The 16,287-nt window shown below is 32.4% G+C and overlaps 1 protein-coding gene across 1 annotated transcript in view; it reads right to left on the bottom strand.

Annotated features, from left to right (window-relative positions):
* Positions 1–1,605: 1,605 nt before the first annotated feature.
* The window catches only part of LOC129232491 (keratin, type I cytoskeletal 9-like), a gene marked incomplete at its 3' end in the record, with an annotated part of 41,217 nt that continues 26,535 nt past the window's right edge, over positions 1,606–16,287 (bottom strand). Inside the window, exons 5-8 of the mRNA XM_054866639.1 lie at positions 10,934–11,341; positions 10,033–10,084; positions 7,334–7,368; positions 1,606–1,659 (exon numbers count right to left, since the gene is read on the bottom strand). Coding sequence (XP_054722614.1) covers positions 1,606–1,659; positions 7,334–7,368; positions 10,033–10,084; positions 10,934–11,341 — 549 coding nt within the window. The remainder of the gene's footprint in view (positions 1,660–7,333; positions 7,369–10,032; positions 10,085–10,933; positions 11,342–16,287) is intronic.

A 16,287-nucleotide genomic window follows, 5' to 3' on the forward strand; every position in this document is an offset into this window, starting at 1 on the left:
TTTTATATTCTTATTTTGTTCTGTCTCTCTTTTTTTTTTGAAAACTGTCAGAAAGCTGAAAATTTCCATCCCTGGCAGTGTGGTATTTCGAAGTGAAAACCTAATGAATCATTTTTTTTTAATACTCCATCTTAACAAATTCATTAAGACAGAAATCAATCTGTCAAATTATGCTGTTTTAGTTTTATAGTGTACAGAGCCATAGGGATAGTCAAGACTCCTGTCAAGGTGGAGCAAGCATCTCAAGATAGTGGTTTTTTAGTATCCTCCCCCTATGCCAAATTTTGGAAAAGGCTTTAAATTCAAGCCCCCCCCCCCCCCCCCCCCCCCCCCCAAAAAAAAAAATTACGCCATTTAGCAGGGATGAGAGTGGTCAAAGAGCAAATAGGAGGAAATCCAAAAAATATTTATGAAATGGATGATATCCAAAACCACATCAAAATAGAACCTGGAAGCCATATTTAAAAATTCAACAAAAACTGGCTAATTTACCAGTTTTAAAAGTGATACGAATTTAATTAAGTACAAGCAATAATTTTGTGCAATTTGCTGCATTGTACCATTTCTTGCAAGTGTTTATTCGTAAATAAATCTAAATTTTGAAAAAGGGGTAACAATTTCTAATCTGAGTCCTTGAACAAAAGGTTGTGTCCAGAGGTAAATCTTGGCTGCATCACACAACAGTGTCAACTTTTGATATTTTTTAGAGAAAAATACATTTTTTTCATTAAAAACATTTGAGTTTGACGAATGAGAACATAAATTTTAAAACTAGGTGTTTGTAAAGTAAAAATTTACAACAGAGAGAAAAATCTAAAATTTCCTTTTGTGGTAGAACATACTTTTTATATTAAGAATTGAATTAACAAGCTGTAAAGCCTAAACCATTTGAGATTCATCATGTAAATATTTTTTACACTTTTTTAAATACACAAAAAAAGGAACCATGCCAAGTTTCAATAAAATTAGAGACTGTGTTGTGTAACATTTCTTGATTTACTTTTGCATTTTTTCTAAAATAAATTAAGGAAATAAAAATATTATTGAAATGATGAATAAAATAAGCAGAAGTAAGGTAACACATAGTAAAAACCACCAAACATTAAAAATAATAGAAATACTTGCAGGAATGCAAAAAGATCAAAATCTCGAAAGAGGCAAAAAGGAGGAGGGAAGGTTTTAAAAGCCAACAGAAAAAGTCGGAAAAATCTCATCCCTGATTTAGGGACAGATTCAAAGAATGCAGTTATATGGCTCCCCACTAGAATTAGTCCTCTCCGCCTAAAAATTACCGATGAGTGTCGGTAAGTCCCTCTTCTGGCTATGCTTGAGTACAGCTAATAGTAAAACTTTTTCCCTACGACCACCACCTAGAACTAATATCTTTCATTTGATTTAGTTATTCAAAAGAAATCACTAGTCATTAAAGCACTTAGGATCTTTCATAACTTTCTGAACCTTTCCAAGATGTCTTTTGTTAGTTGATACATACTAGGAACTATTAACTTCTAAATATTGCAATACAGCAATCTATTACAAACCTCAATGTAAAAAGACGTGTGCGTGGCTTAACAGTATGAAGAAAATAAAAATAAATAATTTTACCTCCATAACTTCCGCCACCACCACCTCCATTATACTGGTAGCCACCTCGTCCACCTAAAATTATTATATTAAAAATTCTACATTCAAATTTAAAATTTGGAAAAAAATACAGTTTAACAAAAATATTTCATGTATGCTATTAAAGGGTCGAAGTATAGCTTATCAGTTGTCGTTATGTAGAATATTGAGTAAAATCTGTCTTAACAGAGAAATATTAAAATCAGTTACTAAGGGTTCCATATTCTAGATAGGCTATCCTTATGTTATTTTTTCCACAAAACTGCATATAGTTTACATTATAAAACTGTCTAATAATACAATGCAGGGTGATTCAAAGGAATGGTGGGGTTTCAAATGACTATTGCTACGAGTATCAGTGGTACAGAAAAATCTTTATGTACTTAAATCATTCTAAGCTTGATTAACCATCTTGACACCAGAACGAGATCACAACCAGGGCTGTGGATACAGAGTGATGGACTTAGGGGCAAAGGAGATCGAGTTCAAGTTAAATGTTCCAAAATTCACAGAGCCGCACCTTTCCTCCGACTCCATAGCCCTCACCACACCTGCATTCTAACTCCTGCAAAACATACTGTGGTATCTCCACAGCCACAGAAACAATTGCTACAGTGATCTTATTTTTAATTTCGTCAAGGTTAACCAGTAAGGGGTTACAAATACAGTATCCCTTAAAATAATAGTTAGGTCCAGCAATTGGGGTGGGAAAGCGACTTCCAGCGGCAGTCAATTGAAACTTGACTTATCACTCTTTCATTCAAGCTTTACCAGCGAGCGGTAGGTTGAATATTCCCAATTTCATAGCCGTATGAAACTCCAATCTTTTTGAACCACCCTTGCACAGTAAACTCCCGATTATCTGCTGAATTGGGTGGCACGGGTGCCGAGGATAATAAAAAACGCGGGTAAGCCGCAAAAAGACTAAAATAAGCGACAAATAAGCATACTTGCCAACCTTCGAAGGAAAAACAGGAGATTCCACTAGAGGTATCACCAGCGGCATATCTTCACAACATAATTATTAATTGTGCTTTTAAATAACATGAATACTAAATTTAAAGTAAAGTGGGGATTTTTCACAGATGTAAGCTAATTGGCAGCAGCAAAACATACTGCAAAGGAAAACCCTAATATGTAGTGAACTTGCTTCAAGTTCTGTACATTCCCCAGTCTCTCCCAGAAAAGTAGCTACCAAAAATCAATATTTGATGAAAATATATATAATAAGCAGGTATAGGGTAGCACATGTTAAAATAACTTCAAACTTTCAAAATAATTAAAATATTTTCAAGATGCAAAAAGATTGAAATCTGCTGCAATTTTCGGCAGAGCAAGTGCTTCGTTGAACATGCACAGTGGAAAGCTTCCAAAAAATTAATTTTTGCTAACGGTGTTATTAATTAAAAACTTTCTTATTCCATAACATTGGCAGACTAGAAAGGGGCACCATCTATTGAGAAAATTGAAAAAATGGGAGAAAATCGTAAAAAACGGGAAATCAAAGCAAAAAACGGGAGTCTCCCGTTAAAAATAGTAGAGTTGGCAAGTATGAATAAGGTAAAAATTGTTCTTCCTCAAAAACTTAGCTGTATAGATGCATAATACTTTCGGCAAACAAAAAAAAATACAGTACAGTAAAAATGTCTTGTATTTTTGCACAACAGAACATAGCAATATAAAACAAGTGTACATATGACAAAAGTACAAAAAATGAATAAATAAAACAAAACAAAAAAAAATAAAGTTTAAATTTTCAAGTCGTTGACAAAGAAAAAAAAAAACATCTGGAATTTGCTTTTTCTGCGAAAATACATGTTCCTGATTGTTGATTCACTCGCGGATAATCCGCCCCATGGATAATCCGCTCGCGGATAATTGAGAGTTTACTGTATACAGAAATTCCAACCTCTCATTATAGATTTTAGTACTGATCATGGAATACTTCAATAGTATTCACAATGTTTCCTTAGTTATAAAAAATATTATTTACGTCTGCTTTTGAAAAGACATTAGGCAACAGAAGTTCTTTTAAATGTGTGGAGATTTCATTCCAAAACAGTTCTCATCCTTTTCTTATCAAGCCATGAATGACAACTGTTCTACCCTTCTCAAACGGTAAAGATTATTGAAAGTAAAACTTAATCCTTTTTAATTGTTCCTTATATTATTTGCTGTTTTCTAATCTCTATAAACACTCTTAGTTCATACTTGTCAGTTCTCCAGGAGCTGGGAGATATCCACTGCATTTGGCTATTACAAGACAAGGTATTTGAACATCTCTGGCCATTATAGGATTAAAAAAGTTATAACAAGGAGTGCAAAAAAAAAAAAAAAAAAACCTTGCATCGTAGCTTAATAAACTTGACAATGCTTAGAATTCAAGCGGGACAAAACGAGCTAACTTTGCTCCAAGCAAAGTAATGAGTACCAATTTGTAAAAATGACTATTTTTTTAATATAGATTTTCATAGCCGGACTTTTTTTAAAAGGCATCAGCAAAGCGCAGATAAATCTGAATGAATCAGCATAAAAGCTGAAAAAAGTTGGTAGTAATGGATGTGTTAGTGGCAGTTGCTGTTTAGGTGTCAAAATTGTTAAAAATAACATAAAATTTAGCAAAATCAGCTTTCAACATTTGACAAACTTTTATCATGAAATAATAGTTCAAAATTCGTACAAAAGCAGCAATTCTCCACGCTATCTAATCAATACTCATACCTTGCCTGCAAAAGTTGTGTCAGTTAGCAGCTCTACATAACGTATAGGAATAAACATAGTTGGGCCATTTTTATGGGGAATACAATTTTACTTTGTGTTAACAGATAATGTGGCTACTCAAAACGCCAAAATATAGCACACAACATATGAAAGCACCAAAATATCAGAGTACTAGTACAGAACTAGAATTAAATCACCCTTGCACAAAGGTGGAAAAATTAAAATAACTGAACTATGTTCAGGCGAGACAGCCAATTGAACAAACTAAGAAATGTTTAACCTGTTGATACCTTCCTTCGTAAAGTTTCAATTGAAATACTTAACACCATCGCTCTAGTGGTAATACTTTCCCTCTTTAAAAAGTAGGAGAGGTTGCCAAAATCTAGTCTTTCTACATGCTGTAAATATTGAGATGAAAACAGGTAATTTTTATTGAAGTTTTTTCTCCTTTTACTCCTGTATATGCAGCATTGGAACCCATGAAAATTTCTTTGTAAAAGTAGTGCTAAGTATTAAGCATAAATATGGTAAACGTATTATACTGCCAACGCTTGTCCAATTAAATTAAGACTTTAAAGAAATTTCTTTAAGATGCCAAGAAGTTACATTTTTATATTTAAGAAACACTAGCTAATTGCATTTAAAAGTTAATGATCACTGGATTTTTTAAAAGTCAAACAAAACAACAGACTTTATGGGAAGAATTGTTTAACGATTGCATAATAAAAAACCAACATCCTCAAAATCTAATTTATCCATTGTCCTTGACATATTTTAAACATATGCTTGCTAAAAACCATTTAAGTAAAAAGTGAAACACAGCTCGAAAAACAGTCAAAGGTGTATCTTTCAAATTAAGACAACTGCCAGCTGCTCGTACAGAATTGCTTGGTGGGCGAGCATTTATTAAAAACTACTCCAAAACAAAAAACGAACCTTTAGTATATAGATACAGCATTTAGACATGCTTTTTAACCAACTGATTTTGCTAATAAAGGACAAACAAAGAGATCAATTACCAAAAGGGTAAGCCCATTGATAAATGTTAGGTAAAAGACAACACACCTGTCAACTTAGAAAAAGCTTTATGCGAATAATATTTTAGGCTTAGTGTTACAGGTATATGAATAACATGGACCAGTCTAAATTCGGATCGACCAAATCCAACGGCTTTGGTGAAGCTTTGCATCATCTTATGATGTGCATGAGAGAATTCTTGATATCTCCTTTGAAACACCACTCAATTTAAAAATTCTTATTAAAGCAGTATACTCTACATCAGAAAGCATTTCTTAAGATATTGGACACACTCCCGACATTCTAGCAGTAATCAATTCCACTCAATGTATTAAATAAAGAAACCATATTTGAATGGAACTGAACGAGATTAGCAAATCAAAACCAAGGTTATCTAGTTAATTACTTACAAAGTAAATACGACACAACAAGGGTGGTACATTAAATACCCATCTTTCAAAGATATAAATTTTGTATTATCTACATCACATAAGTATTTTCTCCTTTGACTTTACAATTTAAAATTATAGGAAAACCAGTCATCACAAAAAGTTGTGCTCCAATGAGCACTTATAAGTACTTAAATAAAGAACTATTAATATATTTAATATAATTAAATATTTAATATTTAAAAAAATACTACTGAGTAACAAGTTTTCAAACCATTATGAAAACTATCACTTAGCAATAAAGCTGTTTAAAAAAAATCAAAGGGCCATTTTTTACACTTTTTTTAACAAGCCTTATTTTACACCGAACATAAGTTAACATCACCTATTTCATATGAAATATTCTTCCATTCAACATCTTAACAAGTCTACTACTAATTTTCATTCTATTCATTGTATATACTTATAAGAATAAAAATTAAAATAGTCCCCCCCCCCAAAAAAAAGGGAGGATAGTGCGATAAGTCGAATATGGTGGAGAAATCTAAGTTTTAATTGCATGACAAATTTAATGAATAAAAATTACATTATTATTTGGCATACTTAAAACAGAATGATTTTTACTTTCACATGAGGAATTTTTGCTAAATGTGTTTGTAATTTGTTTTACCAAAAGCTTACACTGAGATAACACAATCTAGGTTCAATGAACATCGCGCTTGATGCCAACTTAAGGTGAATCAAACTACAATTTATTTTCTTTTATTATTAATGAACTATTTTAGAACCATTTGAAAGCACGAAAAGACAATTAAAATCATAGTCGAGAAGTCAGCATTTTACTTGTTTAAAAGCTTTTCCTTTTGAATTCCCTTGCAACATAATATTAATACCACTTTCAAAACTAATTTTGAAAGAAAAATTATTTGAAGATGGCAACTTGCAGAAATTTTGTCTATATTTAAAAAACAATTTCTATGAACGATCATTTCATTCCACATTGCTCCTTTTTTCTAAAATCAATTGTTCATGCATAGGTTGCTTAAATATTTTCCTTCAAAGAGAGGTAAAGAACAGAATTACAAGCTGTGAAAGTTGAAATTAAATATTGAGACGATATAATCAAAACCAGAATTTTACAAAAGAAAATTTTACATATAAGAACAATCAACAGAACTAAAGATTAAAAAGAATACTTGCAGAAAAAAAAAACATGCAATTAAAACTTAAAAAAGAAGTTTCAACACAAACCACACTGAGAACCTTGATTTCAAAATATTATAGCATAACTTTCTGATGGGAAAACACTGCTAACATTTTGTAAAAATGCATTACATGACAACTCTAATTAGTAAATTGATATCTCAAAACAATGATAGATAATTTTATAATTTGCTCCATCATTAAATTTAACTTTTTCTGTTTATCAGTTTTCATATTTATATATTTTTATAAATTATGAATCAAAGGAAGCTGATGAGAAATTAAAACACTTTATAAAATTATCTAGCCATTAAGGAATCAAAGATAGTGACGAATAAGAGGAAATGAACTTTTATCGGACCACTCTGTGGCACCGTTACCTTTATTGAAACCGCCCCGGCCAGGACCTTGGTTACTAAAAACGAAGCAGATCAGTAAGCATAACTTCACAACTGGAACTTCTTCATTTAACTTGTACACTTTAATGATGCATGTTTTAAAAACACCTTACTGAATAAACACTAATAAAAAACCACTGGGCGGGTTAAATGTGCATAAATCTCACATGGAACTTATGAGTAAAAAATGACATGAAAATAGCAAATGACTTTAAAACATCTTGATTGAATAAAAGAAATTAAAATAATTGAGCAACTTACTAAATAAAACTTAAAACTTAAATGAAAGCATTCATAGCTAAATTAAATTCAGTGTAAAAAGCTTAAATCAATACCAATATGAAAATACATATTTCCTTCAAAAATCATACAATATTAATTGTTTTAAAATGCTGTTGTGAAAGTATCTTTGGTTTATCAAAGGTTGTCTTACCAAAACATTTAATTAAAAAAAACCATTGCTAAGTCCTACTACTAATTTTTATATTCTAATAGAATTTTTAAAACTTTAAAAGCTATTGATTTACACTAGTAATCATCAAAATTAATAGAAATGAATTATATAAAATCTTAGAAAATGAATTGCAAATGATCATTGATTTTAAAGCCTAAACTATACTTGTTAACGGATGAACTGAATAATTTAAAATTAAATGCAATAATGAGGTTTTATTTAGTTCAAATAAAACTGAGTAATGGAATGCCTTAATATCAATAAAATTTTAAAATATACCAACCTTTTTAATAATTGGAAACAATTTTAAAGAATGAATAACCTTTAACCCTGCTATATCAAAAACATCTTTGTAGGAACTTTTTTGTAGGAATGTTGATCAAGAATCCGAGTATCATTTACATTATTGTAGTATAAAATACTACATTTCATAAAAAACCAGCCAAGTACAAATACCATTATATCTTATCTTGCTTCAAATACAAGACCAAAAGATTAGGCTTTTTACATGTTCTAAAGGAAACCAACACACAGGCAGTACTGAGGGAAACTACCAGATCAGTCACACCTTTCCATACATTGCTGGCATAGAATGAACAGAGATCAGTTAGCTTACTTTTGAAGCATTGTAAGTAATCAATTCAACTTTAATATAATTTAATGCACTAGTTCAACTTAATACTTAGTTATTTTTTTTCTTTATTCCACCTCTTTTTAAAAAAAAATCACACAGCTAAAATTTGAATTCCTTGAGTTACTAGATTCTTCTACTCTCTAGTCACACATTTATTAGAAATTATACTGTCATAATAACTCATTTAACACTTGCTTTTCGAAAAACTTAAATAACCTAAGTTAAATAATAGCAAAATCATAATTCATTTCCAAAAAACTAAAAAGACCTTGTTACATATAGTAACACACAGAAAAATGCACTGGTGGTTATTTCACTGTGGAAAGAAACATGTGTGTGCACTAATGGAAATGAAGCTTTTTTTTTTACGAACGCAATAGTCCTTTTAAACAGTCGTTAGCTGTTGCATAGACTTTTTTTTTTTTCTTTTTAAAGAAGCCTGAATAGTTCATTTCAATAACAATTTTAAGCAACAATTTGCTTTGTTTAGCTAACACATTAATCACTAAAACGTGCACAATCCATTTTGCAAAAGCAGAGAAGCTGTACAATTTAGAAAAATTTTTAAAATGCCTACGATGTCCAAAAATTAACTAAAAATTTACTACTAGACGCTAATAATGCATCAAGTGAAAGTGAAAACAATATTTTACAGATAAATACCACCAAGATAAATTAAAAGAGTTTCCATAAGCCTGTAGGTTGTGCGCATCATATCCACATCATATTTGTCAATAAATGAATACCAGGTACAATAAGTTTGAAATGTAAAGCCATTTGAGTTTTCCAAATCAGTCTCCTGTAAAATCATATGCTACATTCTGCATAATTTTTCACCACACAGTACCAACATGCAAACCAACTGTGGACCAAAACCACTCATTGCATTTGTTAAAGACACAGTAAACATGACAAGCATGTACATTCCTGAAGTTTTAGTAGGCAATTGCTTATTTTCAGAGGGTTTTTTTCCTTCCAGGTTTTATTTCTTATTTTTTTACTGATTTAACACCTTAAACTTTTGTACTCATAACACGTTAACATCACAATCAGTTTCTTATTGTTCAACCAATTTTACGATTTCTTTTTTTTTTAAAGTTTCTGACCAATCTTTGTGCAACATTTCATCTAAAACAAGAAGAGACTTGAAAATCAAGTGTTTTAAACACCAAATAAGGAAGTAAGTTAAAATGGATACAGTTTAACACATAAACTTCATTTGCTTAAAAAAAATCGGCGGCTTTTTATGAACACATTTAAAAATCTAACAAATATTCATAAGCAAATTCTGTAGTTGTATTAAATGCTAATATCTATATAGATATTTAAATATGCAAGGTTTCTTGGGTTTTGATATGTTTTAGTTATAGGAGTTAAAAGCGTTTTACATTACTATTAAAATCAACTTGACTATTTATCAAACCTTACTTATTTAAAATTATAAAATGCTACAACAAGCTAGTACCAGATTAGTTTTTTAATTATTATATTTTACACAATAAATCTTATATATTTACAGCATTTTAATTTTTAAATAAGAAAGCTTTGATTTATAAAGTCAAAGATTTTAAATATATCAAAACTTAAACTTACCCATAGCCGCCGCCACCTCCTCTGCTACCTCTGTCATAACCACCAGGACCTCCTTAACAAAGATAAACCAAAATTATATTTAACTGTATTATATTGACAAAAAAAAAAAAAAGAATAAAGAAAAAAAATTATATTAATTTGAATTTTTGGCATCTTGAATTCAAATTATGTTTTTCGCAATCAAGAGTGTGTGTGTTTGTGTAGGCACATGTGTGTGGGTGCGTGTATGCGTACGTGTAGGCGTTCGTGTGTGTGTCTGCGAAGGAGGCATGTGTGTTTGTGTACAGTCATGAGTGTGTGTATGTATGCATGTAGGATATGGACGCAAACCTAGACAGTTTTCGCAAGAGCAGCATCGTGAGGTCGATTGACGCGATGGTGGTGCTGGCGGGAAAATAAAATCAGCGTAACGCCAAAAACAGTCAAATGAGAACAAAAAGCAATCGTAATTGCTCAAAAAAAAAGTGTACATTACTAATTTCAAAAAGAAAATCCTACTAAGAAATGCATTAGAAGAAAATAAGAGCACTACAGATTGAAGAGCTTTTAAAATTTAGAACTTAAAATACAACACTAATAAACTGATTAAGTTATAAAATTGAAAAATACAAAGAATTGAAAATAAAAAAACAATCAAAATTAAGAGCTAATTCTTGATTAATAAGCACAATAAACAAAATAACTCATACAAAATATAAAACAGATTTGTTATACTGTAGGATTAGGAAATAACCCTTCTGTATAACATAATTGCTGATAATTCAATTTTTACCAAATGACATTAATGACAATAAGTACAACACAGTACCTCAATAAGTTAGTTAACATTTTAAAAATAAACACAAACGAACAGTAATTATAGCTTAAACAGAATAGAAATTCAGACTGAATGTAAGATTACCTTGAAATCCACCTCTTCCACCGCCCGGTCCACCATAGCCCATAGGTCCTCCATATCCATCATTAGCAGGTCCACCTGGAACTGGTCCTGGACCTCCAGGAGGCATAGGTCCACCATAGCCACCGGGAGGTCTATTGTAATCACCACCAGGTGGTGGTCCTCCATAACCTCCAGAAGGAGGAGGCATACCATGACCAGGAGGCCCTCCAGCTGGTGGGCCGACTGGGGGTATAGCAGATGCTCCAGTTGCAGGAGGAGCACCAGCTCCATATGCAGGAGCTGGAGCAGCGGAGCCTACACTACTAGGAGGTTGACTTCCGTAGCCGGTAGGAGCAGAGCCGCCGTATGATCCATAACTAGGAGAGCTTGAGTAACCTGAACTGCTTTGTGGCGCTGAAGCTGAATAACCTGCAAAGAAAGTAGATGAAAAAAAAATAATTTGAATTTTGTCATCTTGAATTCAAATTATGTTTTTCGCAATCACGAGTGTGTGATTGTGTGTGTGTGGGGGTATGTGTGTAGGCATGTGTGTTTGTATCCGTGTGCAGTCATGAGTGTGTGTGTGCATGGGGACGGGGTATGTGTATGCATATGTGTTTGTGTCTGTGTGCAGGCATGAATGTGTGGGCAGTTGTGTGTATGTGTAGGTGTCTGTATGCATGCGTGTGTATGTGTTTGTGTATGGTTGTGTTTGTGCGTTAGTGTGTGCATGTGTATATATGCGTGTGTGTAGGATATGGACGCAACATGGAGACGGATTTCGCTCGAGGAGCAGCTTCGTGAGGCGTGACGGGTGGTGCTGGCAGAGGGTGACGCCGCGCCGGTGGGAAAAATGATAGCACGCCAAAAACAGTCAAATGAAAGCAATAAGCAATCGTGATTGCCCAATAATGATTTTTTTCAGATTGGGGAGAATGATAGAAAGGGAATCATATTCAGAAACTGACAAGGATTCATCCATGTTGACTTCAACTTGAAACAAGATTTCCCTTTTTAAAAAGATCAATTTTTACTCGGGAACCTGGGATGAAAATTCTCAAAAACAGAAATTCTCTAAGAGGGAGGATGACAAATATAGTTAAGTAAACAGGAATCCAGATAGCGGGCGCTACCAGGGATTGAAAATTATATGGCCCGAGGCATGTAGAAATTCCGATCGGGCATGAATCCTTACATGCCGGGCTGGGCATGCATTATAATTTTTTAATTAGGTATTCTGGAAAGTCATGGATTTGACAATTGGTCATAGATTTCGAGTTCTAAAACATACATGCTTAACAACATTTTACGGATATGCTTAAAATTTATATATTGTAGACATTTTTCATGCTTTTTTATATTGACCCAATTTTTAACGCATATCCAAAACCGACTCCATCCATTTCTTTTAAATTCATAGGTTTTAGTTTACTATGTGATTCTATGGCTTGGACAATAACTCCTTTCTACAAACACGTCATTTTGCTACACTAATTTGAAAATTTCAATCCACTTGCATCCACATCTATCGAGCAAATATCACTTGTTAAAAATTATAAGTTTTACCAGTGTTTTAATTCAGGAAGTTTGGATGAAAAAAGTTTACATTTACAGTCGTCCCTCGCTACTTCACGCTTCGACTTTTGCGGCTTCACTAGATCGCGGTTTTCCCCCCCAAATATAGCACTAGCTTTTTTATGCGCTCGTGTAAACTGTTTCCCACATAAAAATAAGAAAGTATGTCTTTTAAGTAAGGTAAGCTCTTCTGTGGGCTGTAGTTGTACTAGTTGAGGAAGTGGAGGTATGAAATCGTCGTAGAAAAAGTTGGGAATCGCAATCTCATTTTATTTGTTAAACACTAACTGAAGAGTAAATCACTGCATTATTACATCTGTAATTGTAAATGGTGTTCAACAATGTACTAGATTTTTAAGTTGTATACGTAATACCTTAAATGAGAATAAATGTAGAGGAAGAATGGGGACACATGCGGTCACTAACTGGCAATTAATTCATTATTGAACAAGTTGAGCTATGTTCATAGATTAGTAGTAGTGTGTACGAACTGCATGTGTGGGTCAGGGTTTATACACTTGTGGTTAAAAAAAAATTCCGACTTTTCCAGGTAGTTTTTTAAAAAATTCCAGGTTACTCGCTCCATTCAAAATTAAGTTTAAATAGCAATATTTTCCAAATAATTAAAATTGTTTAAAGTAGCAATGTGGAAGAACTGAAACTTTTCTCCTTAGATTTAAAAAAAAAAAACTTTTCTTTTTCTTTTCCAAATTTTAAGTTTTTTTAAACACTTTGTTCAAAATTGTTTTAATTGATTTACTAATTGTTGAAAACAAAGTGCTTCCAACTTATTTTAGCGTTTTCCTCGATGTTATGTGTCATGAATAATATTAGCCTTTTGCTGTAGTGGAGCAGCAATCTTTTAGCATTCGCTTTTGGTCCTTTGGTTCACAATACTCCTTTTTATTTTCTTATTTGTATGTAACACAAAACATATTGAGCAAAATACAAAGCTATTTTTCAGTATAAATATGATCGACTTGTTGCATCGATGGCCATACCAGAAAATGCATAATAACAAAAGTCAACATCCGCCGATTATAGGCCAATGCCAATAATCTTTTTTTTCTCTTTTGCTTATTAAAGAATGCTTCCATTAAAATTTTTCTTTTCTAGAAAATAATTCATTTTTAAAAATTCATAATTTGCTGCACATTTTATGTTACTGTCAATAGTTTACATAGAGATAAATATCGAATTCTGCTTTTGGAAGTTTACGTCTACTTCCATCATGCAAACGACCAAATATGGCGACTAAGTGAAAAACTTAAGATAATTAAGTAGATTTTTGAATTTGTAGCATAAAAGTAGTTATAAATAATTAATAATCCTTAAAAAACTACAGTTAAGTCAAAATAGTCAGTTTTTAGCCCATAGGGTCTAAAGCAATTAGAATTTAAAAAATTGTTCTGAAGATTAATTTTCTCATTTTTCAAGAAAATAATTATGAAATATCCGAAAAAAAGGCACATTTTACTTTGTTTCCAATAGTTTGCATAGCAATAAACATCCAATGCCTTTTTCGGGAACTTCAGCACTTAAAAAGTCTTATGTACTTTCATCTTGGGAATGACCAAATATGGCGGCTGCGCCCAAAAATAAGAAGTAATTTTTTGAATTCATAGCATGAAAACAATAAACCTTCATGAAACTACAATTCAGTTGAAAAGTTTTTAGCACAAATTGCATCCAATGAAATGAAGATAAAATGTTTTAAGAACAAAATTTTTCATTTCTCAAGAAAATTATTTAAAATAATAATAATAAAACAATTTTCAGCACATTTTGTGATACTTTCATTAATTTGCAGTTAAAGGAAACATCCAATTATGCTTTGCTTTTGGAAACTTTGACATTTAAGGATCGTTTCTACTTTTATCTTGTGAGTGACCAAAAATGGCGACTACGTTTCACACATAGCTTAAAAGACTTTCTGATTTAAAAAAAAAAACGATTTTCCCACATCCCCCCCACCCCCATTTTCAGGCTTGTGCTTCCGAAGCAGTAAATTGTCCTCTTCCCTGCTGAGTTTGTGCATAATTCCTATTCACCCGAGGAATTATTTTCTTGAGAACTATTGAGGGTCAAAAAATTCCCCGACATTTTTAACTGTTTCATTTTCCCTGACAATTCCAGGTTTTCCCGGAGTGTACGAACCCTGGTGGGTGTAGTTTATTTCCCAGTAATTAACAATGTGATACTTATTACGTCTAACATCTCATTTTCTCATATTTTTTGTAATTTTTAAAAGTAATGCAAATGTAATGGAGGCTCGTTTCATGTCTAGGGGGCTCTACCTATGTTAAAAACCCATTTAAATTATCTTAAGTTTTAGGCGCTCCAATTAGGAAAATATGGTTTATAAATACAGAATCCTACTTCGCGGAAATTCAGTTATCGCGGCCAAGTCTGGAACGAATTAACCGCGATAAACGAGGGTTGACTGTAGATTTACACATTTGAACTTTTGCTGAAAATTATTTTCCAGGGAAAAAACGGGAAGTTACTTTTTCCTTTTACAAAAACAAAAGTAAATTCAATACAGTTGAACCTTGATACAGTACAACCTTGATATCTCGAATCTCTTGGGATGGGAAAATTTTTCAAATTAGTTTTCAAGTTATCAAGGTTTAAAAAAAATTACACTAGTAACTGTCACATTTACACAAACGTACGCTACATTCATTTATATATGTACTATCGGACCACTTCGAATTACGATCAATAAAGTAGTCTTCAATATTTCACTAGATTTGAAATTTTCTAATATCGAAAGTGCACAGGATGAGATTTTGAAATAAACAACAATTTCAACTTGGTTTTTCAAAAAAAAATTTAAAAATTCTAATTTTATCTTTAACTAGTAACCTCACATTCAAAAAGTTCTCAGCAGCCATTTTGTAGGAGTTAAAAAAAACTGAATGATGAAAATGAGGAACGCATTTTCCGTTTTTGCTTGAAAACTGACGGACAAAAAATCGAACCCCTTTCCTCAAAATGGACAACATGTTCGAGAGAAATGCACAAAGATTCTAAACTCTGGGGAAAACACAGCACCTCCTTCATACCAACACTCCCCTATTATCTTGCCCCAAGCCCCAATCCCCTATTCACAAAATTTCCAAGAAAAGGGACGAAAAACGTTAAGAAATTGTCCCTGGAACTGGTTTTACTACAGAAACTGCCAAAGCAAAAAACGACAATTGAAACTTGCTTCTGTGCAAACATTGACATATCAAGGGTTTCGAAAAATAAATTTCGAGATAACTATGGAAAATACATAGGGGTTTCTATAGAAAATGCTGAGAAAAATTTTTGTTTCCAGACATCAAGGGTTTCGAGATAAGGAGGTTCGAGATATCAAGGTTTGACTGTATCTCGAACCTCTATCTCGAAACCCTTGGTGTCTCGAAAAAACATTTTTCCCCTGCATTTTCTATAAAACCCTATACGTATTTTCCATAGTTATCTTGAAATTTATTTTTTGAAAACCTTGATATATTGCAATTTCTGCACAGAAGCAAATTTTAGTTGTTTTTCTTTGGCAATTTTTGTAGTAAAACCAGTTTCAGAGACCAGTTATCATCTCTCTTCTAGGAAACTTTGATTAGGGGATTGAAGCAAGATAATAGGGAAGTGTTGGTATGAAAGGGGCGTTGTGTTTCCCAGAGTTTAGAATCTTTGTGCATTTCTCTGGAATATGTTGTCGAGGTTGTACTTTAGTTTTGTCTTTTTTTTTCACAAAAAGAGGACTCAAAAAGGAAAACCTGGATCCATCCACTCCAGGTACAAAAAAGTGA

This window comes from Uloborus diversus, unplaced genomic scaffold (assembly GCF_026930045.1).
Source record: "Uloborus diversus isolate 005 unplaced genomic scaffold, Udiv.v.3.1 scaffold_1201, whole genome shotgun sequence".
In the NCBI taxonomy this organism is placed as follows: Eukaryota; Metazoa; Arthropoda; class Arachnida; order Araneae; family Uloboridae; genus Uloborus; species Uloborus diversus.